This window comes from Lygodium microphyllum, chromosome 1 (assembly GCF_053477565.2).
Source record: "Lygodium microphyllum isolate KBCC chromosome 1, Lygodium_microphyllum_v1.1.10, whole genome shotgun sequence".
Taxonomy (NCBI): domain Eukaryota; kingdom Viridiplantae; phylum Streptophyta; class Polypodiopsida; order Schizaeales; family Lygodiaceae; genus Lygodium; species Lygodium microphyllum.
This window is the reverse complement of record NC_141135.1, coordinates 4,244,078-4,267,315: the sequence shown is the minus strand read 5'-3', so window position 1 is coordinate 4,267,315 and position 23,238 is coordinate 4,244,078. Positions and strand designations below refer to the sequence as shown.

Below are 23,238 nucleotides of genomic sequence, written 5' to 3'. Positions count from 1 at the left end.
AGTATCCTTCTCTCCTGTGTTTGCCATTTTAAAGCCTTAAGCTTTGTAAAACCAGTCAATTTTCCAAAATGCCACAGGCAATATACTTCAATAACTTGTAGTGCAACCAGTTTTTAATGTAAAAATGCATGTGCTTCTGTTTCCATTCAACTGCAGTTACAATGCATCAACAACTTTGCATAAGAGAACATCAAGTACAGATATTAAAATTTCACTTGATACATTCACTATTGCTGCAGAATTTGTCTCCAACAAGGCTCTTACATGCATCAACAATGGGTCTGTAGCCACTACACCTGCAGATATTACCCACTGTGGCAGATTTGCAAGTATCCGTATTTGAAGTGCCAGACTGAGCACTGTTCAGCCAAGCATACATGACATGTATATTTCAAGTGTGCACTGAGAACCATGAGAAAAACTGCAATTCTTTCTTGCTCTGCATTCTTCTCTGAGTTCCTCTGCTCTTTCTTCCCTTCTCCCCAGAATGCAGAACGCGGAAGCTCTAGCTTCACAGATCTTTAACGGCCTTCCGTGAGAACGGTGCCCTTTGGGCTTACCAGTTTACCCTTTAGAGTTGCTTACAGTTTTCCATCGGTTCAAGCTACAATGAGCACAAGGGTTATGCTGGTCATGGACCAAGTGAAACAGATCAAGGTCATACATGATAAGTCTATCTGGGTTACCTGTCCTGGTCCAAGGGAGGTGATCGAGCATGATGTGTTATTAAATATGCCATTTCTGCAGGGTGACCAAGAAGCATGCACCCTGCAATCTCTATACAACTTACAGTTTGAGTTTGATAATATACTCCACCTCTCAGTTGGGCGAGTCCTCAACAACCAAGATATCTGCACGCATGCTCTTATCATCCGTTTCCCAACCATTCAAGTATTGCTCGATTTTTACAAGTCAGAAGTGCTCGCTATTGTCAATGCCAAACTGACTCCCTTCCTTTATGGGCGATATGTGGTTGATTATTCGGCTACAGCAGCAAGTGGGGATGCAAATCTTAGTTTGAAGGTAGGAATGAATTGGGTGAGCCTCAATTTCCTGAGAGTGAAAGCAGATGTATGCTATGAAGAACTCAAAAAAGCTTTGGAGGCTTTAACTGCTGTTGCAGAACACCTCGATTATGTGAAAGAGGTCACAGTAGGTGCCAATTTAGATGCCGCGGACAAAACATACACACATTCGTATGCAATGTATTTCAATTCAGTTGAGGGATTGGAAAAGGTGCAAAAGAATCCTCGATTTGCCAAGGTTTTAGAAGACAAAATCCTGTGCTCTCTCTCCATCGCTGCAACGCTGTCGGCATGGTTGTCTCCTTTGACAAAGCTGACAAAGGTGAGGTTTTGGGAGCCCTTCGAAGGAGCTGCATCTGGTGATGAGCCGGCACCATAGCCGAGACCTTGCTTGAACCTGACAGCAGCGCCCCCCTTTCTCACAATATCTTCAAGACAATCCAGGAGTGGATTGCCTCAGTCAGGGACAAACTGAACAAGCGCTGCGATGTGGATGACTCTAACCATGGCCTAAGGGAGCATCACATGAAGTCAGCACCAGAACTGAGAGACCATCTCGAGATCCTGCCCCCGGACTGTCATTCATCCACAGACTCCTCTTCTTCATTTAAGTAGGTCTCACAGAGGATGGAGGCTCTGATACCATATTAGAGTTCAGAAGGAAAAAAAAGAGATAGAGACAAAAGACTCAGGCCCAAGGGTAGCAGACAGCTCCCTTCAGTTCATTCTCCATTATCCACACCCAGTCACTCACAAGTCAACTATATGTAATTCACACACTCAAAGATAAACTGACCTAAATCTAATCATGGTTAAGTCAGTGTGACTTAACCTTATTTACTAAGGTAAACAACTGACAGAAGACAAAAATGAGCTTGAGTCTCAACACATCTAGCATCCGATTTGTGCACCAAAATCACCCTTTTGGTCACATTACCTAAATTTTCAAGATAGTCCTAGAATGTTATCCAAAATCTTATTTCAAAACTTTCCACTTAGCGATGAAACCTTCGTCCTCTGTAAATTTACTGTTTTGAAACAAGCTACAAAAGACGTGAAAGGTACAAATCACAACAAGTGTATTCTTCTTGATATTCTTCTAGGAGTCATAGCCTTTCGAATATCTTCAGTTATTCTAAGTTTGAAGCTCTTTACCGTTACTTCAATTTCTTTAATCTATACTTTCTATATTGTTTGAGCTAACTATTGAATTGTTATTGATGTAGCTTCAGGAATCTCCCAATTCAAGGATGCAAGGCTTGGCAATGGTAAATCCTCAATATGTCCATATACACATTCTCTTGATGGATCCATATATTGTATATAATATACAAAAATCCTACCTACAATATTCAACTCAAAATTAAAATTACAGTGGCTTTTCTTAGAAAAACGTGGCAAGTACACATTCTTCGCCATACAAACATATTGCACCCAAGCAAACCACCCCTAGGTTGTGATTTTAAAAGCAATGATACATCCCTTACAATGATACATGATATTCTCTTGTTTCATTTTCTTCACCTCATGAGAGCCCTTACAAGATGGTAACATGGTAACCCAATCATTTACACATAACATTTTGAGCTTCCATTTTCCATCTGTAGTTTTGTTAAAAATGGTATAGTGAGAGTTTATTGAATGAGAAGAACGCCTTATGGAAGCTAAGAAAAAAAGGAAGCACCGCTAATGTGCAAAGAAAGAAACTCAGAGAGGAAAGGTCAATGAACTCAAAATGAATGTCAACAAGGCTAATGAGAATACATTGGGCGCCAACAAGAATATTCAAATGCATCTCAAAAGTTACAAAAACGATAGCATTATTTGCATCTTATTTTTATCATATCTTTTGTCATATTTTATTAGCTTTATGAGCTTTGGGACTGCTAAAAGATGTTAGATTTTAGAGATTTCGGCTAAAAAGGAGGAGAAATCCATGAAATGGTCTCTACTATCTTCAAAGTAGGTGAGACAAGAATACCATATTCTTGCACACATGGCAAACTCTCATTGACCCTTTTCTTAATCCATTGATGAATAAAAGTGTTATTTTTGACGTGTTTTAGTCCTAACAATGGTTAGATATACTCAATGCTCCACCCTCATAAGGTGCCACCAATGATCCATGGTGCTTAAAGTTGCAAGGCCCCCATTATGAGGAGAAGCCATATGTGAGCTTGGATATTGGTTGAGGCCTGACTTGTATGTTGGATGAGGTCTATGTGATCGGATAGAAAAAATGTGACCGTTGTGGGTCTAATCTTTGGGTTAGAAGGAGTAGTTAAGTTGGTAGCAACTCGAGGCACATTGCATCGAGTTGTGGGGTAAGGGAGTTAAAAGGGGCCCCTATTTTGGGGTCCGGGGGCCACGAAAGGGGCCGACGGTAAAGGGAATATTCCCTGACTGACTAGTGGAGACTCATATGATAGGTCTGTCGAGCCAACCTAACCACCTTGGAGGGCTATAAAAGCTAAACCCCTTCACAGCCATCGATCATCTATCTTTCACCCAGTCAGAGTTGTTCCAGCTAGCCTTAAGCTCTTCACCTATCTTCTATGTAGATCGCCATCTAAGCTTCATAGTGGAAACACACGGGTGGACAGAGCCATCTTTGTATCAGTTGTTTGGAGCTAAAGAAAATTTCAATTCTTCTCTTATCTGTTGTGTACTCTCTATCTCTTTCTTAGATTCTGTTCGCTGCACCGTGTAATTTTTACATGGTATCAGAGCCCAAGGGGCTCTAGGGATCGAAGAGTGTGCAAGAGGCAAAGGCTTCCATAGGAAAGAGAAATACGTCGACTTTTGGAAGTAGTTCTTGACGCATTAGAAGCAGTGTAGGAGCTGGTTTTGTTGTACTGACTATTCAAACACCAAGGATTTGTCCACCAACCTTCATCAAATGCAAGTTAGATGGTACAAACTACACCTTGTGGAAGTTCAAAATTACACCTATTCTTGATTCTTACGAGCTTTTGGAGACTGTGCTATGGGGACTAAAACCATAACCTAAACCCCCCACCCACCACCCCCTCCCCCAACCCCCCCCCCCCCCCCCCCCCCCAAGCCGTGCGACCCATGAAATTCTAGTGTGATGATTTCTCTAAATGCAGATCTTCTACAAGCTTGGAATTGAAGGAATGCAAATGCATTGTGTGCCTTAGTTACAAGATATTCTGATAGTATTCTGACTTTGATTCAACATATACAACCAAAGCATTAGAGGCTTGGAATGTATTGAGGAGTGAGTATGAAACACGAAACCAAATAAGGATTCAAAACTTGGAGAATCAACTAGCAGCGGAGAAGTTTGCTGAAGGAGAGATTGTTGAAGCATTCATCACTCGGATTAAGAATATGCGCGACCATATGGTTGGTGCTAGGATACAAAAGACTAGTGAGGAGCTAGCTCGGAGGTGTCTTCGGATTTGTCCACAAAATTTTGATGGACTAATAATTGCCCTTAATACTTAGGTGAGACATCAAGCTTTGAGTTTTGAGGAGTTTTGTGCATTATTGCTGGAGGAGGAGTTCGGGCTGAAAGCCCGAGAAGGAAGAAACAATGGAGATGCTGCATTTTCTGCCAATGCAAAAGGCAAAGGTGGTTCCTCCACAAAAAATGATGGTGACAAAAAGAAGAAGGGTGGTAATAAGAAGTTTCAAGGAGAGTGCTTCTACTACAAGAAGAAAGGATATGCAATTGTAGATTGTCATGTTAATAAGGAAAATGAAAAGAATGGTACCCTTAAAAGTAAAGGGAAAGAGATAGCCAATACGACTGAAACAGAGTTGGGGTTATTCATGGCGACCATTAAGAAAGTGTGCTCCTCGGCGCGTAAGAAGAATCTATCACTGACTCATGGGTATTGGATAGTGGGGCCTCTTGTCACATGACCAATAATAAAGGTTTATATAGTTCTATGCAGCCTCTACAAGAATCCATCACTGTGATGGTTGGAAATGATGCAAAATGCCCTATTACAAAGGCACATGTACTATTTCACTTATTACTGCAAATATTGAAGTAAAAAAGCTTTCAAATGTGTTGTATATTCCCGAAATTAGGAGAAAACTGCTATCAGTTTGCTTCCATAATTGATCTTGGTCATGAAGTGAGGTTCAAGAAGACAGGTGCATAAATTCTTGATAGTGCTAACAAAGTTGTTGGCAAAGGAGAAAGAAGGAACAACTTGTATGAGCTAAGTGCTCTTAGAGCCACCGTTGGAGTGGGCACAAGTAAGCTTTGGCATGAAAGGTTTGGATACATTGGATTTGTAGTGTTGAAGGAGATGCACAAGCAAGGTATGGTTGCTCAACTATCTGCAGTGACTAAATTAAAGGAACCATCTGAAGCTTGTATGATGGGCAAGCAACATAGAAAGGAATTTCCAGAGGAAAGCAAGAATAGAGCACATGCTCTTCTAGAGTTGGTGCATGTTGACTTGTGCGGTAAGATGCCTACACATGCCTTAGGGGGATCTTCTTATTTTATGTTGATTGTCGATGACTACAATAGAAAGATATGGGTGTACTTCCTTCGTGATAAGGCTCAAGCTTTTGGTAAGTTTAAATAATGGCTAAAACTTGTTGAGAATGAAACATGGAAAATTGTGAAGGAATTTAGAAGAGATGGTGGTGGTGAGTTCAACTCAAAGGAATTTGAAGACTTTTGCAAAAGCAAAGGGATCAAGCATCAATTGACGACGCCTCACACACCTCAGCAGAACGTTGCTATGGAACACAGGAATTGCACCATTGTGGAGATGGCAAGATGCATGCTAAAGGGCAAGGGATTGCCTAACCATTTTTGGTCTGAAGTTGTTAATACTGTAGTCTACATTCTAAATCGGAGCTATACAAAGGCTCTCAAGGGAAAAACACCTCATGAGGCTTATACTGGTAAGAAACCATCTGTTTCACATTTCAGAATTTTTGGATGTGAATGTTATGCACAAGTTCCAGAGATGAGAAGAGACATATGCTAAAACCAAAAAGTAGGAAATGTATCTTCTTGGGTTATAGTGATGAGAAAAAGTCTTACAAATTATATGACCAAGAGACAAAGAATATCATCCCGAGTTTTGATGTGGTGTTCAAGGAGGAGTGAGAGCGGAGTTTTGCTGCCGAGAAGTGCTTAAAAATAGCTAAAAATTACGAATATCAAGGGAAAAATATTCAACGTCGAAGATGGCGGCTCGACCTAGGACGATTTTAAGCGTCAAAGTGCTTTAAAGGCGCCTGAGCGACACTTGTTAATTTTTGATAATTTTTCAGACTACCATGCAAGTTGTCAAGAGTTACCGGCCAATGCGGGATGTCAAGTCAGATACCCAGGATTTTTCAGAGCTCAATTCGGAGTCCGGACGGGGAAATGGCCAAGAAACTGGTCAAGATGCGAAGGGGTGGATAAAATTTGGCCAAAATGGGTAAGTGACCCTTGGGAGCCCAAAAATGAAATGTACCATGAAACTTTTGGCAAAAAACGTGGAGGAAAGGAGAGGATTGCGTGGGTAGATTAGCGCCGAAAAATGTGTTCCATCCTTGGGGATGGAGATGGCAGCCTGCACACAACCCATACAATTGACATTACCCCCGAATTACTCCTTCCCTGCTGACTCTATCACCTGTCTTCGCTCCTCAAATGGTGGCCTCAATGGAGATCTCTGATTTCAGTATTTCTCTCTCCTTCCTCTCTCTCTTCTAGAGGCAGATTCATGTGGGAAGAAGAAGGATCGACGGACTGTCATGGACATTAATGGCTACTGGAAATCAGTCCCGAAACATGGCAAATAAAAACCCGCAACCCGCAAAGAATGGTAATTTTATTTTTACAAAGGGAATTGATGTTTTATGCAATTTGCTTCATGAATATTTGTTCCCATGGGCTGATTATGCATTATGTTGATGTTTGCTATGAGTTTGATCAGTTTATGCTCAGAAAATTAGAAAATCATAAGTGTTATGGTGACCGAAATAAATGGTATAAAACCCGTAAAACACGCGTTTAAGAGGCAAAATGGGGTCTTTTTGCAAAATAAAGGGGAAACATGAGATATAACATCAATAAAACCTGAAATTTTTATGTTGAAGAATCTAAGGGCCATAGCCCATAATCAATTTCAATTTCTAGTTATTTTTATTGAAAATAATAGAGGAAAAATACCAAAAATGGTGGAAAATTGGTTTTAAATGGGAGAAAATTAGGAAACGATAAAAGGAAAATTCCAAAAAATTACATAAGTGTTTGTGCAATGTATAATGAAGGTAGAGCATGAGGTTAGCCTCGGTTTACCCTCATTTCTATGTTTTTGTCCGTATTTATTGCTTTCTCTACAAAGAAATACACATAAAATGACTCTTACACCTATCAACGATTGCAAAATATTAAACGGTACGGTGAGAGGAGAGTTTGAGCGTCAAAGTATAATCTTAAATCTGATTTATGTGTTGCATCATGGCTATAGGACGTTGTTTTAAAATAAAGGAAAAGGCAGCATGAACGTAAGGCTCGGTGTCTCTCCTCGTTTCAATACATAAACGTTAGCATGGAAATCATGAAAAGATTGGTTTCGCACAATGCACAATGTTGATTTTCTATTATTTGTGCACTAAACCATTCACATTATGCACTATGCATGGTTCATGGTATCAAAGAAAAATCTCTTGGACTGCATAGCAATTGTTTTCTTAGGAGTTTGACCCACGATTGAGAGTGTGAGGTTATCCCTTGCCGTAGGGTAGAGGGTCGGTTTCCTAAGGGACTGTGAAGTGAGAAAGCATGATATGTCTCCTGGAAATACGAGAAATATAAAAGAGAGGATTTTGTGTTCGTTTGTGTTATACGTTTAGGAGCGCATCAAAGGGCCAATCCCTGAGATGTAGGAGAGCTGCAGTGGGGCTCCGATTATTAGTCGGTGGAGTGCCTCCTATGTGTGTGTGATCGTGGCATTGCCAATCTGTAAGGGTTCTCCCTTTGAGGAGTTTTAGGGAAATGTTGGACTATGAACTATAAACGCATGAATTAAGCTTTAGGCCAGTTTGTCCTTTAGCATTAGATTGACGCTCCTAGTCCGCAAGGCCGTGAGGGTGTTTGTGTGTCATGAGCATGAGGTCTGGCTAGTGCTATAGCCAGTGCCGGCCCATTTCAGGTCCCATCAAGGAGCCGCATACAGTGGAGGAGGAGAAGGCAAGTTCTTCCACTTTATCATCAAGCAAAGAAGTAGTCCACTATGAACCTGTACCAAGAGCTATCCCTATCCTTAAGGAGGAGGAAACATCATCTTTAGATTATGAGGAAAAATTTCACCAACATGACATCACACCATCGGAAAAGCCATTGCCACGTTGGGTGAAGCAGCTCTATGACCACAATAATCCTATGCCTATATCTGTTGATGAGGAGAAGGAAGATGGACTAATGAGGTCTCAGAGAATAGAGGAGCAAAGGAGGGCTTTTGCTCACATAGTCAATATGGCTTTGATGGCTGAGATTATGAGAGATGTAAAGGAGCCAACTAACTTAGAAAAAGCACTTGCAGATCTAGCATGGAAGGCATCTATGCAAGTGGAGTATGACATCATAATGAAGAATGGCACTTGGGAGATAGTGGATAGGCCAGCAAAGCAGAAGGTCATTGGCACCAAGTGGATCCGGAAGGTAAAGTACAAGACTGATGGTACCTTAGAAAAGTACAAAGTGAGATTGGTTTCCCAAGGATTTTCATAGGTTGAAGGGTTTGATTTTCAAGAGTAAATTTTCCCAACTGCCAGAATGACTACTATTCGCACAGTAATTGGAGTGGCCACCCACAAGCAGTGGCCAATTTACCAAATGGATATTAAGTCATCGTTTTTAAATGGTGACCTCAAGGAGGAGGTGTATGTGGCTCAGCCACCAGGGTTTGAGGCCCCCCATTTTGAGAACAAAGTGTGTAAGCTGAAGAAGGCATTGTATGGGCTGAAACAAGCCCCTTGAGCATGGTACCAGATAGATTAGTTTTTTTAAAGCTTAAACTTCGAAAGATGTTCCTCTGATGCTAACTTATATGTTTATAGGGATGGTGAAAAGTCTATAGTGATCGTCCTATATGTGGATGACCTTCTTATTACAGGTGACTATGAAGATATGATCAACTAAACTTGAAGGGCTTTGAGTTTTGAGTTTGAAATGACAGACTTGGGCTTGCTACACTATTAATAGTTGGGGATTGAAGTCTGGCAAGAGCTAGGAAAGATCTTCATCTCTCAGAATAAGTATGCATGGGAGATCTTGAAGGCATTTGGCATGACCAAGTGCAATGAGATAGCTACACCTATGGAGGTGAATGCAAAGTTATCCGTTGAGGATACATTAGCACTAGTAGACATTGGGAGGTACATGAGGTTGATCTACTTGTGTAACACCAAACCAGATATTAGTTTTGTTGTTGGTGTTTTGAGCAGGTTCTCAAACAAACCTCATGAGAGTCATTGAAAAGCCGGGATGCTAGTGCTCAAATACTTGAAGGAAACTCTTGACTATAGTATCACATACAGTTTTGGAACTTCTCTTGTGGGAAACTGTGACTCAGATTGGGCACGAGACAGTGATTCCAAGAAGTTAGTTTTTGGTTATTTTTTTTCTTTGGGTTCAAGAAATTTCTCTTTGATTAGTAAGAAGCAGCCAATAGTGGCATCCTATGGCATATCGGAGTGTAGGATGAAGAACCAACTATACTGAGATGTGACAATTAGAGTTGCATCGCCATTGCCAAAAATCTAGTGTTTCGTACATGCACTAAACATATAGAGATACATTATCACTATGTGCGTGATTTGATCACGGATGGGATAGTGGAATTGGTTTACTGTCTAACAGAGGAGAATGTAACGGATATCTTCACCAAAGCACTTACGAACGATCTACTTCAAGTTGATCTTCAAAGACTCGGCATTGGGCCGAGGAGATAGTTCACTTGCACGTGGACATTGAGGGGGGTGTTAGATATGCTCAATTCTCCACCCTCATAAGGGGCCACCAATGATCCATGGTGCTCAAAGTTGTAAGGCCCCCATTATGAGGAGAAGCCATATGTGAGCTCGGATATTGGTTGAGGCTTGACTTGTATGTCAGATGAGGCCTATGTGATGGGATGGCAAAAATGTGAACGTTGTGGGTCTAATCTTTGGGTTAGATGAAGTAGTTAAGCTAGTAGCAACTCGAGGCACATTGCATCGAGTTGCGGGGTAAGGGACTTAAAAGGGGTGCCTATTTTGGGGTCCGGGGGCCGCAGAAGGGGCCCTGGCGGAGGTCCGATGGCAGTGCCCTCGGCTGACGGTAAAGGGAATATTTCCTTGAATATTCCCTGGTCAACTAGTAGAGGCTCATATGGTAGGTGTGTGAGGCCGACCTAACCACCTTGATGGGCAACAAAAGCTAAACCCCTTCACAGCCATAGATCATCTATCTTTCACTCGGTTAGAGTTGTTCCAACTAGCCTTAAGATCTTCACCTATCTTTTTTCTAAATCATCATCTAAGCTTGACAGTGGAAGTGCATGAGTGGACAGAGCCATCTTTGTATTAGTTGTTTGGAGCTAAAGAAAATTTTAATTCTCCTCTTATCTATTGTGTACTCTCTATCTATTTCTCAGATTCTGTTCGCTGCACCGTGTAATTTTTACAATTATATATGTCTCTCTAGTCATCTTGTGTAATAGCATCTTTGTTTTTCTGCACTCCATATGGTGAAAAAGATGTCTAAGTATGATGAGGCTATCAAGCCCATTTTTAAGCTCTTTAAAGGGAAAAAGTCTTTAGCTCCCCCTACTATTAAGGGTGATGTAAATATCTTACCATCAAATATAATATAACTCTCGTATAACAAAAAAATAGGAGTTGGTTTTTGTTATCTTGTTTCACAATGGAACATCTCAAGAGCTTCATGAAGTGGCTTGAGTATATGGGAGTGCATGTGGAGCTATCCTTTCTTGTTCACAATCCCCAAATAGAGAGACCACTATTAGAAAAGATGAAACCCCTAGCTTACCCCCTACTCAGGTACATGGTACAAATTTGTATGTTATGTATTCTGAAGGGGATGTAATGGAGAAGGAGAAGAGGAAGATGTGGGAGAGAAGAGCACACACAATGTAGGTGCTATCAAGAATGATATGACATCCTTATTGCACTATCTCATATATATAAATAAAGAATATGGGTGGTTAGTGTACACGGGCAAAGCCCAAGTGCCTTTTACCCCAACAACCTCCCACTAAAAGGCCAATGGGCCAGGGAGTGAAAAAAACAAAGAAAAAAGGAAAAGAGACAATGTGAGGAATCATGACATCTCACCCAATGCTTAATTGGAAAGCGAGCTATGCAATAAGCGGGAACCTCTGTGAAAGAAGAGTCAAGTATCCCCAAGTCCATGATATCCAAGAGATAAGTGATCTCGCAGCTCCATACAGTGGAGCAATCCAAGAATGCTTCTCATGAAGTAAGCACAACTCATGAGTGCAAGGCTATAATGCATGAACATCAGAGTAGCGCATAGCATCAGCATGGCACATAGGAGACAGTTGAGAGCACATAGACTCTCCAAAGTCAATCATAAAAGAAGGGTCAACATCCCAGACACATGTCCTGTCAGACATGGTCTCAAGATAGTATGCAGCCTTAGCGAAGCAGAAGATTGACATACGGCTATAGCATCAACCATAAAGCGCACTGAACGCGCATCAAGAGGCTTGAGAGATGTCTGTGTCTCATAAAAGATTGCATGACATCTGCATATAACCTGCTAGGCATCCAAATCCCATACTTGTAAGCCTGAAAGTCACCATCTCCATAACCAAGGAGGATACATCTGCGTGGCATAGGCATATCTGGCATACATACAAATTCCTGGCAGCCAAACATCCTCAAGTAATCATAGAAGGGTCTGATGCCACTCCATGCCTCGTGTGGCATAATACCATCCAAAGTCAAACACGACGTCCTATTAAGAAAGTAGACTGCCATCATAAGGGCCTCAGCCCAAAAGCCATAAGATAACCTAGCTGTGGTAAGCATAGAAGCAACCTTTGCTTGTAGAGTCAGGCACATGCCATGAGCAATCTCATAATACCGTGGGCATAGGAAATCAATGCCAGACTGCTAACAATAGGACTGAAAGTTGGGAGAGATAGCATGACTCTCATAATCCATTTGCAAGCACCTAGCCCTGCAACCAACAGAATCCATAAATCTGTCAAGCATAATTGAAGCATCCTCAATCCATACCAAGGGAAAAGCCCAACCATGATGGGTAGCATGATCCACAAAGGTCACAAAATGCGAAGCTCTACCAAGTGATTGGATAGGCATAGGTCCATAAACTGCACAATGGACAAGATCTAGAGAATCATGCCTCTCACGATCACCATGAGCCAAATGGGCTCTACAAGGACCATAAGAACAATCAGGGAAAGCATCAAGATCTGCATGTGACATAGGAGGCAACAATGAGTTTGAACGAGACAATATCTCCATCCCTCTGTGGTGGATATGGCCTAGGCGATAATGCCATAACAATGCATATGGTATCTTGATAACTACAACCATAGAATCTCCCACATGAGAGACATGCACTAGGTAATGAGAACCAACTCTAGAACCTCTGACCAAAACCAAGAAACCACGACAGATCTTCCATGACCTATCATGAAGAGAAACGTAGTAACTTGCATCATGCGATTGACGGATAGACATCAAGCTCTTACTAAGCATAGGAACATGTAATACATCATGGAGCACAAGAGAAGTCCCATCAGAAAAAGCTAGGTGTATGTCCCTTGTACCAACAATAACATAAGTCTGCTCAAGGCCCAAATCAATACATTTGTCAACCTCCTTGTAAGAAGAGAACCATGCTCTATGAGGGGTAACATGACAAGAGGGTGAAGAATCCAACAACCAATCAAAGACATAGGCCTGATCATTGAGCAAGTAAGTTGTAGGGAAACTAGATGACAGGAGGACATGCTCAATTGCATCATCATGGGTAGCTGCATGTACCTCACCACTAGAAAGAGTGGTAACACCTGCTGCATCACTAAATCTCTGCTCATGTTGAGTCCATCTTTGTCTCTGCTGCTCTCTAATTCGTCTAAAACATTTTCTTTTAACATGCCCAAGATTTCCGCAATGGAAGCATACAACATCTATAACTAAAGAACATGTAGAAGACGATAAGGAATCCAAGTCATCATGAATAGGACTATCCATAGTATCCATGGAGCTCAAGGAGTCGAGGACTGTCCCAACGAAGGGAACCTGCTCATGAAGACAATCATCTGCAAGTACATCAGTGGTAGAAGCATGCTGCAAACGCTCATGAAACCTCAATGGATGAGAGGACATAAAGGCATCAACCAAGGATGCAAAAGCTTCCACATGAAGAAGAGTTGTAGCCAATTGCATGACATAACTAACCATAGTATGGTAAATCATAAGACATCTGTCATAAGAGCATATGGTATTTATTCATAAAATCAGCCCATAACCATATGCATATGCATAGCTCTGAAGTACATCATGCCATCTAGGAACATCCAAGTCAAGTAAAAGACTGACAAGTGGCAAAGCATCCTGCAAGAGTCAAGCTCCAGGAGAAGCCCAAACATCTGTACAACAATATCCAAATAAGTGGCTCTATAAGGTATACAACAATAGACCATGTGCATAGACATGTATGATACATAGCATTTGCTCTCTAACATGGATGGGCAAATAGTAGCCCAACTAGCATAGAAGCTAGACAACAGAGGAGCAAGAAAGCCATAACTACAACCCAAGCACTATAAAGTCCACTAATCGACCAAAATAACCTGCAATAAATCCAAGCACCAATAAGCATACAAAGCTCAATAAAACTCTACCAAGACAATGAAGCAACTCTACTCAATACATGCCTGCATCAACCAAACATCCAAGGATTCGTAACATCGGAGCATAAGGCCAAGTAGCATCCAAGGTCGTAACGGAAAAAGCCAACTGCTCCACAAAAGTCCTCAAATGCAAGTCTTGTCAAGCCCAAACATCTGCCATATTGCAACCGAACCCAGAAGCATCCACCAAGACATAAACCTACATGGGTAGCCTAGGCATAAGCAGTCATAAGTGGAATGCCAACTGCAAATAAAAATTGACAGTGAACCATATAATTGAGCTCTACTTCTTGCCCAAAAGAATTCCGCGAGCAAAAAGAACCATGTGGCACCATCCAAATACATCAGTACATAACCTCAAATAGCCGGGAGCACCTCATGACCAATAGGCATAACCCAACTGTAGCATCAATAGCTTCAGCCTTGAATATTCCAACAGCAAATAACCTCTATAAATCGAGAAAATCAGTGCTCAAACCAAGCTCAAATCGATAGGCAAACCATAGGCATACATTCCCATATGTGTAGCCACCAACCGGGCATAATCAGGCATCAAATGACCATGTAGCATAAGCATAAAATGTAATGACAAGAGGTTGCCTTGTTTTGGGCTGTGTATGGATTGTGTAAAATGGTCAATGGCTAAGAAAATTCAGCCCCAAAAGCATCTCAAAACATTGGGCAAACATCCCCAAAGCATCTAGGCATCAAATACCAAGCCTTGGGAGCATCACATAAGCTAAGAGCATGACATTTTCTTGCTATGCCCAGGTTTCTTACAAAAGTCACAGACTACGCTCTTCTTACCTTTCACATAGAGGAGTTATTGGTCTCCTCTTGGGATGCTTGTTTCTCCTTTGTTCTTGATCTTCTTTTCCTCTTCCAGGAGAGAGGCTTTGATGTCCACAAGTTTTGGCTTTGGCATGTTGATTAATGTGGTGACACATTGTCAAACTTAGGTGGAAGACTTTTGAGAAGCACTCCAATGCAAATGTCTTCATCCATCTTCAAGTTGATTCCTGCAAGTTGTGTCAACAAGCTTTCCATATAATTCAAATGAGTTGCAAGTGAGGTATTACTTTGCATGTTGAGCTAAAAAATTCAATTAGTAAACCATATTTTGAGGATTTGGAATGAGCTCCAAATAAGATTTCTAATCGATCCCATGTTGCGTAAGAGGTTTCACAATCATCAACATGATGAATGTAGCTGTCATCAAGTTTGAGCTTGATAATAGCTTGAGCCTTATCATCATTTTTATCCCATACAACTGAAAGTGCAACTTCCCTTGGTTTCTTCTCTTGACCTCTTGTGATTGACCACAAGCCTTTCTTCATTAGAATCAATTTGATCCTAGTTTGCCATGTATGGAATCCAACACCATTGAATCAGGATGTCGGTGAATCCTTGCCCATTTTGAGATTGCAAGATCAATAGCAAATCAGCTCCAAAAAATTCCAATTTCAGTTGAGCACAAGTGCTAAGAATCACTAGGTGATTAGTATCAAGAGATACTAGGAAAATTAGTGACTATGATGCCCTTGAAGTTGGAATCTTCAAGATCTGATGCAAGTCCGAGTCTTCCCCTCCTTGATTTGATGCTGGAGTTGCAAAAAAAAAAAGTTTTGATTAGAGGCAAAGCTGATTGTGTTAACTGACATTAGTGCTCAAAGCACTAGATGAGTGTCAATGGGGACAGTGTTTCTTGAAATACTTGAGAATTTTGTTGTTGAGAAAACTTGTTAAAATCTCCTCTCCTTGCTAGTAAATAACTTGAATGCTTGCTGAAGACTGAGTGCTGGAGCAGATTAGAGAGTCAGTGACTTGATTTGAGCCACAGGAGTGAGAGAAGGAAGTAAAACAAGATCTTGAATCTTGATAGCTATGACTGCCCTCTTTAGGGTTTTGACAAGCGACTGGTTTTTTCCTTATTGCAGCACATGTAGACTCTATCATTTTACAAACCCTCTGAGATGGAGATTGAGTGTTCGTGTGGATTCAATTGCTCTATGGTTGTGGGTAGCATCGATGCACATGCAGGTTGAATCGGCGGTACGAACCGTAGATGGCGCAAATTGGACATTGATCTGTTGCAGGTGCAATGCTGGAGCAGAGAAGCAGCAATGTTGGGCTTTGAAGTGAAAGGGAGGAGCGCCTAGAGTCAAGGAAGGTTTTCCCAGAAGGAAGCATGAGTTGAAATGGCTTGGATTGGGAGCTTCAAGTCCTCCACTGAAGGTAGGTAGCTATGGAGGTAGGTGAGAGATCCAAGGAAAAGCGGAGGGAGCCAGAAATTCAAATTGAAATGACTCAATTAGTGGCCTAATGACTCATTGACTTAAAACCCGCTCTGATACCATGTTAGAATACTGAGAATGCATGCTATGGAGGATCACTGATGAGCAAATAGACAATCATAATGAGGCAGAAGCATTGACAAGGAAGAACAACTAATATTATCCAAGCATAATGCAAGTACAATTGATTGATAATGACTGACTGAGTGAGTGTGGGGATGAGTGCCTTTTATAGGCTTATAGTAGGTGGTATTGGTAGGTGGAGATAGGTGGAAAGGGACCATGGTATTCAACAACCGTGGTTTTAATAAACCGTGCATACATGACCTAGTCTAAAGCTTTATTTGCAGTCTGTTTCTTTGCCTTGTTTGTCCCATACAAAGAGGTTGTGGTGGATGTGATTGCACATTTCTCATGAGAGAGAGAGAGAGAGAGAGAGAGAGAGAGAGAGAGAGAGAGAGAGAGAGAGAGAGAGAGAGAGAGAGAGAGAGAGAGAGAGAGAGAGAGAGAGAGAGAGAGAGAGAGAGAGAGAGAGAGAGAGAGAGAGAGAGAGAGAGAGAGAGAGAGAGAGAGAGAGAGAGAGAGAGAGAGAGAGAGAGAGAGAGAGAGAGAGAGAGAGAGAGAGAGAGAGAGAGAGAGAGAGAGAGAGAGAGAGAGAATGCATCGGCTTGGAGGAACAAGTGGAGTTAAGTGCTTTCTTACACATGGAGCTCATGACATCCAGGAGTGTGGAGCTTGGGAGATAAACCATTGATAGAATTGGTAGAGATTGGGATGACTTCTACTACTTCTAAGCTACACACAATGAATTTCTTTGCTTCTCTCTATAGATCTCTCGGGATTTTCAAAGCAAACTTTGGTCATAGGTGGGACTTTCAATCAGGCCAAGTTGTGAAATTTCATTGCAAGGAGATGTGTAGGGTGAGGGATTACTATTGCAATGACTTCTTAAGAGTGCACAAAGCAATATGTACCAATTTGTCTAAGATCGAGTATAGTAGGGGGGTGTAGGATACATTTTGGTTCCACTATTGAGACCCAACATTATCTTGAAATTTGTATATCCTTGGTGTTAGCAAGAGGAATATGTTGCACACTAGTGGGATGGTAGCAAAAATCTTGCACACCATAGAATATGCAAAATAGATGAGGAGAAACTATTCTATGGTTGATCATAGGTTAGAGTAACTTAGGTTGATTGGTTGAACTTGTATTTAGGCTAGGATTTTTTCTTTCTATCATGAAAAAAGCAAAAAAACTTTAAAAATAGCCTTGATTACTTTGTTGACCATGGATCAAATGTATGCACATGAATAGGCTTGATAAAAATACTTGATTTTTTGTGTGTAGTCATGGAATTGAGACATCAGTAAACTCATTGGTTTTTTATGAATATTTTTTTTGTTATTTGTTGATTTTGACATTAAATACTGAAGGGAAGCTAAGGGAAAACTATCTGTTATGGAATTGTGGTATTTGCAATATTTGATCAAAATTACTATGAAAATAAGATGGTTTTACGTTATTTATTATTGAGTGAACTTTGTCAATTTGTTGCATGATCCATGACTTGTTAGTGTAGCACTATGTGTGACACTCGTCCCATTATGTTGGTAGATAGATAGAAAGATACTAATATGATTTGTGTTGTGGTGAGTATATTATTGTATGGAGTTATGCGGAATAGATAGTTTGTGGAAGCCCATTTTGATATGTAAAAACTAATTATAGTTGAGCACATCATAGCGTGGAATTATTGTATTTTTGTGCATCTCTTAATGAAAAGAGACTATAGCCAGTGCTCATGAGCAATTTATTTATTTTTACATAGTTATTTTGTAAGGCCTAAAATGGTTGATTATTATTTTTGTAAATCTTAGTTTAGATTTATTTGATAGGAGTTAGGAATATTGGAGCAAATGCATGGAGTTCATGTAAGGAAAGCAAAGGTCTAAAAAGGAGATGCTTTTCAATCTTATTTTTGAGCACAAAAGCTTAATACAATTTATAAATACATGCATGGGGGAGGCACTCACCCATGCATGGGGGGAGATCCTACCCAATGTTGTGTCATGCATGTTTTTTTCAATTTCTACAGTCTCTTATCTCTATTTCCTTTCTTGTTCAATTTATGTTTCTTTCAATTTCAGTTAATGATTGTTTGTTCTATGGTGAAGGTTCTCAACACTATTGGCCCACAACTAACTAGAAATGATATTGACTAGGTAGTTAAAAACCACAGTGAAGGTTCTCAACACATCGGCCTATGACTAACTGGTGGGACAACCTTGACTACGACCTTGACTAGCTAGTCATGGGCTGATGATTAGCTAGTGATGATTTTGACTAAGTAGTTGAAGGCCACGATGAAGGTTCTTAACACTACCGGGGCCCATGACTGGTTAGCTTGTGATGATCTTGACTAAGTAATTAAAAATGATGGTGGTTGCATACATGGAAAGAGATATTGTGATGCTAAAATTGGGCTAAAAATTAACAAAAACATCCAATTATATGCTGCCCATGACATTTTTTATTTATTGATATTGATGAATTGATGGAATATAGATGCATGCATGCAAGATTGAAATCTCTATCTTTGGCTAGCTAGTCATGAGTGGCATAGTAATTGATTGTGTTGGATAGAGAGCTTGCGTGATTTGATTGATATCATAGTAATCGGTTGCTAAATATGCTTTGAATTTCTTGAATTGAAGTTGTACTCATGCAATCATAAGTGTTTAACAAGGTCTACTCTAAACCATCTAGTCAAATTACATCGTGGTTGGATATAGTAAGCAAATTTTGTGATTAGAATTGAGTTTTTGAGGGTTTCAATCAAACGGGAATCCATGGATATTTTGATAATAGCATCATACTCATATTGCATAGTAGCCATCCAATTTTTTGAATTTGGTGAATCTTCGAAAGATGTAGGCTTATCCTCATCCCATAGGCACATCCTCATCACACAAACCCATCCTCTTCCTCATCTTCAAAAGACACAATCTCATCCTCATCACACATAAAAAATAGCCAATTCATAATAATCTAATGCATAAGAGGCACGATTAGAGCCCAAATGAGTATGACTAGATTGCTATGGTATGTCACTTATACATGACTTTCAATAATGAATTTTTTGTTGCTAAATTTACTTATATTCCATTTCTTAAGTAATATTATTTAACATATGCTAACATCTTTGCTATACTATGGTGTTGCTTAAGTGTCATTTGCACTAGAGAAAAATGCAAGAGCAACTATATTCTATTTGTTCTTTCTCACCCTTGAGCAAATATGCTCTCTCTCTCTCTCTCTCTCTCTCTCTCTCTCTCTCTCTCTCTCTCTCTCTCTCTCTCTCTCTCTCTCTCTCTCTCTCTCTCTCTCTCTCTCTCTCTCTCTCTCTCTCTCTCTCTCTCTCTCTCTCTCATGCATGCAAGCTTACATATTGGAGTATAGGTCTAAAATCTTGAAATATTAACATGGGGATCTTCTCTCTTAGAATTCTATTTCTCTCATATGTGCATGCTCAAAAATAAGTATGGCCAACTATGATCTTGTGAAATTAATTATTTCTTTGTATGGATGCCTCAAGTACCTTTTGAATCTCTTTATTATAAAATAGCATTCTTTAATTAAAACCATAATTTAAATATCATTTGAAAGATTAGCATTCAATACAAGTATTACAAATTATTTTATCAATCACAATGTAGGTTGATGTTCTAAGTTCACAAGATTAAAGAGAATAACCTATCAATATTTGTTGCATCTTAAGCCATTTTGGACTTTTAGGAAGTTTTTGAAATTTTAGGTAGCCTTCTTTGAGTAAACTCAACTTTCTAACAATATTTACGAAAACATTTCTTATAGTAATACTTATTTAAAAAGTAAGGAAACATAGAAATTTATATTTTTTACTCCAAGAGATTATTCATGTTTTATTTGAGTTTTCTATGCTTCTTTCTAGATTGACTAATAATGAGAAGAAAAAGTGTGATATTTACTTGCAGACTATTGAGAGACAATCCCATAGAGATTGCATGGAAGGGATGTTGAAATTGAAGGCTCAATTATGCATGATACTATTATGCCATAGGCTACTTTGCTTCCTTCCATGTGTAGGATATTAAATCATGAAGAGTCCTAGTTTTTTGGTCATCATGACTCAAGCCCCTATATATGATTTATTCTACAAAGCATATGCTCTTTTATAAAACATTTATTATTTTTCTTTTAGAAATTATGAGGAACCTAGTGCAATTTGTGCAATAATCTTTATAGTTGATTAGTTACTTGGAGAGTATTCTTTTATTATTTAATGTATGGAAAGATAACTTCCATTGCAAGGAATGCCCTATGCAAAGCACCATTATAGCAAGAGAAAGGACTTGATGTTGACTTTGTCTTATAAGGCAATATGGGCAATATGCAGACCCTCAAAAACTATATATTTCTCATAAAATGAAAAAACTTTATTTGGTATGGTAGAATGTCATATTGAATCCTACATAATCCATTGGCTAGCTCATTTCCACCCATGCCTAAGAGACTTGTACCTTTACCTAAATATATTTCCTTGTCCCAACATTGCCTTCTTGAGCTAATTGTCAAGTCCAAAACACACTCAATAGCATGACAAGTGCGTAACTCATATTATTTAATCAAGGGATCAAACCATTTGAGATTGACCAACTCTCACCTAGTCACTCATCTCCCTTCTCTTAACCATTAGCTACTCTCATTGTCAAGAAAAGTAACCAATATCCTTGAGATTGTAGTAAAAATATATTGATCTCTCTCATCATTGTACTATCATTTGTGATGAGAATAGTAGTCTCATTATCCTTGTGCCACCACCTTCGTACCAAATATTTTGATTTACATATTGAAACCTCTATCAAGATCAAGTGTTGCTGGAGGAAAGATATAGGGAAGGGAAGAAGACAATGGGCTCATTGAGTGCTTCACTGCTCATCCCTCATGCTCTCATTATAGCATTCAATCCCTTCTCCCTTTCTCACTCTCGCATTGGACAATAAGTAAGAACCATATAGCAAGAAGCAAAGTAGAAATAGGTACACACTAGAATGAGCTCCTATTTAATTTTTTCACTTTTATACATCGGTACTCTTTTTAGGGTTTCCTCTGTGTTTGTTGGGCATCTTATCCCCTTCTGTCTCTTGGGATTGGCCCTTTACACATGCTATTACAAGCTCGAACCCTTATCACATGCCCAAAAATTGAAACACCTAGTGTTTTGTTGGGTTATAATGCAATTTATATAACAACTCTCATAATGATTACTTACCTTGTCAGGCATTTTTGTGATAGCTCAATCTAGCCCAAATAAGTTGGAAACTACATCTGGGCAAAGTGAAGCTGGCACAAGCGAGCATGCAAATTATGCAAGTTAAGAGAATCATTATTGCGGAAGTTCACCATTCGCATTGGCATGGCATGATAGCTTAATCAATTTCAAGATTGATTCTGGAATGTTGTGATACTACACATATCATATTGAATGTTGGATATTTTGACTGGTCCTAGCATGAAGACATACTTGGATGTAAAAAAGTTTATTGGGCATGAGGAAGAACTCTAGGTTCTGAAGAAAATGAGCAAGGAAAATACTTTGATAAAAAATTGTAAAGAGTGAAATAAAGATGCATGTTTGAATCAAGGCTTAGAGACTTAGAGAGTTCTATTTAAACTTTAGAGGGGGCCATCTTGCAAAAAAGCCTTGAAGGGTAAAATCATCATTTTCTATGGTAAAGGATTTTAAGCCTTAGAAAAGCTTTGGAAAAGCTAAAAAAACATAAAGTATGCAAGAGGTTATAAGAATTGGGAAGTTGGCCATTTTGGAGGGGGGATCACAAAGGGTGTGGACATGCAAGATAGAGAGGAGGCTAGCCATTATCATCTCAATGGGATCTTCTTTGTCTACTATAGCATGGTATTCTGGGTGGTGGAGAGATCAACGAAACACAGTCTTGACTGTGAGATGAAAGGGAGATTATCGGTGAAGATTTGGATTGTCAAACATCGAGTCTTGACGGAGGACTGATTACATAATTGCAAGAGCAAAAGGGGTTATCTTCCTCAGTGCTACGATGGCCTGGTATTCAGCAATAATGTTTGAGAAGAAAGTGGCGTGGAGTTGTAGTAGTAGCAGCGATGATTTTGGATAGGTTATGTACTGCAGAAGTGGGAGGCCGAGAGGAGGATGACAACGTGCATGCACAAGGAACTTTAGACACTAAACTAGATGGTAAATAGGCTTATATCTAGTAAATGCAAAATTTTTTCTAGTTAGTAACTAGGATTTTTTAATTTGGAACTAGGTTTTTAGTTTTACTAGATAGATGTGAAGCTATAACTAGTAAAATAAGTGTCTATATGGTAAAGCAAGGCGAATTTCTATATATCACCTAATATAGCCATGTTTATTGGATAAAATTATGAAGCTATTGATCATAGGATAATGTGCATGCACAGTAAATCAAAACAAATTTGTATATAACATCTAACATAGTCATGCTTATATAGTCATGTTAAGTAATATACATTACAATTAATAGGCCCAACCATCAGCCATGTAATCAATCTCAAATAAGACAACGTTGATACACACTTGTAATTGATATGTTTGTATGCATCCAAAATGTACATGTGTTGTAAGATACATTTGTGCATTTTGATAACTTTAAATTCTTACTCACATAGCACAAATAGTTTACACATCCACAAATAAAATATCATTTTTAACAATATAGATATTTCCTTGTCACATTAAAACAAAGAATAATCCCATTCAATTCAACTCAATGCCATGGCTTTAAATCTTGAAATTCCCCTTAAATTCCCCCTGAAGTGTGGGATATACCTAGCATCCATATAAGCGTAAATAGTTATCGAAAGTTATTTGAGCCCCTTACAAACTAGGAGCATATCCATGCATTAGCAAAATAGAAACAGTTCAAATTGTAATAGCCTTTTCCTTAAATGAAA

The 23,238-nt window shown here is 39.5% G+C and overlaps 1 protein-coding gene across 1 annotated transcript; it reads left to right on the top strand.

The window, feature by feature from the left end:
* Positions 1-633: 633 nt before the first annotated feature.
* LOC148040786 (uncharacterized) lies at positions 634-1,404 on the top strand. Its single transcript, XM_087686383.1, has one exon. It carries the CDS (start codon positions 634-636, stop codon positions 1,402-1,404), a length of 771 nt encoding a protein of 256 aa, XP_087542509.1.
* Positions 1,405-23,238: the final 21,834 nt, after the last annotated feature.

Excerpts from the sequence above, each read along its gene's own strand:
- LOC148040786 (XM_087686383.1), top strand. The coding sequence starts at position 634 with ATGGACCAAGTGAAACAGATCAAGGTCATACATGATAAGTCTATCTGG.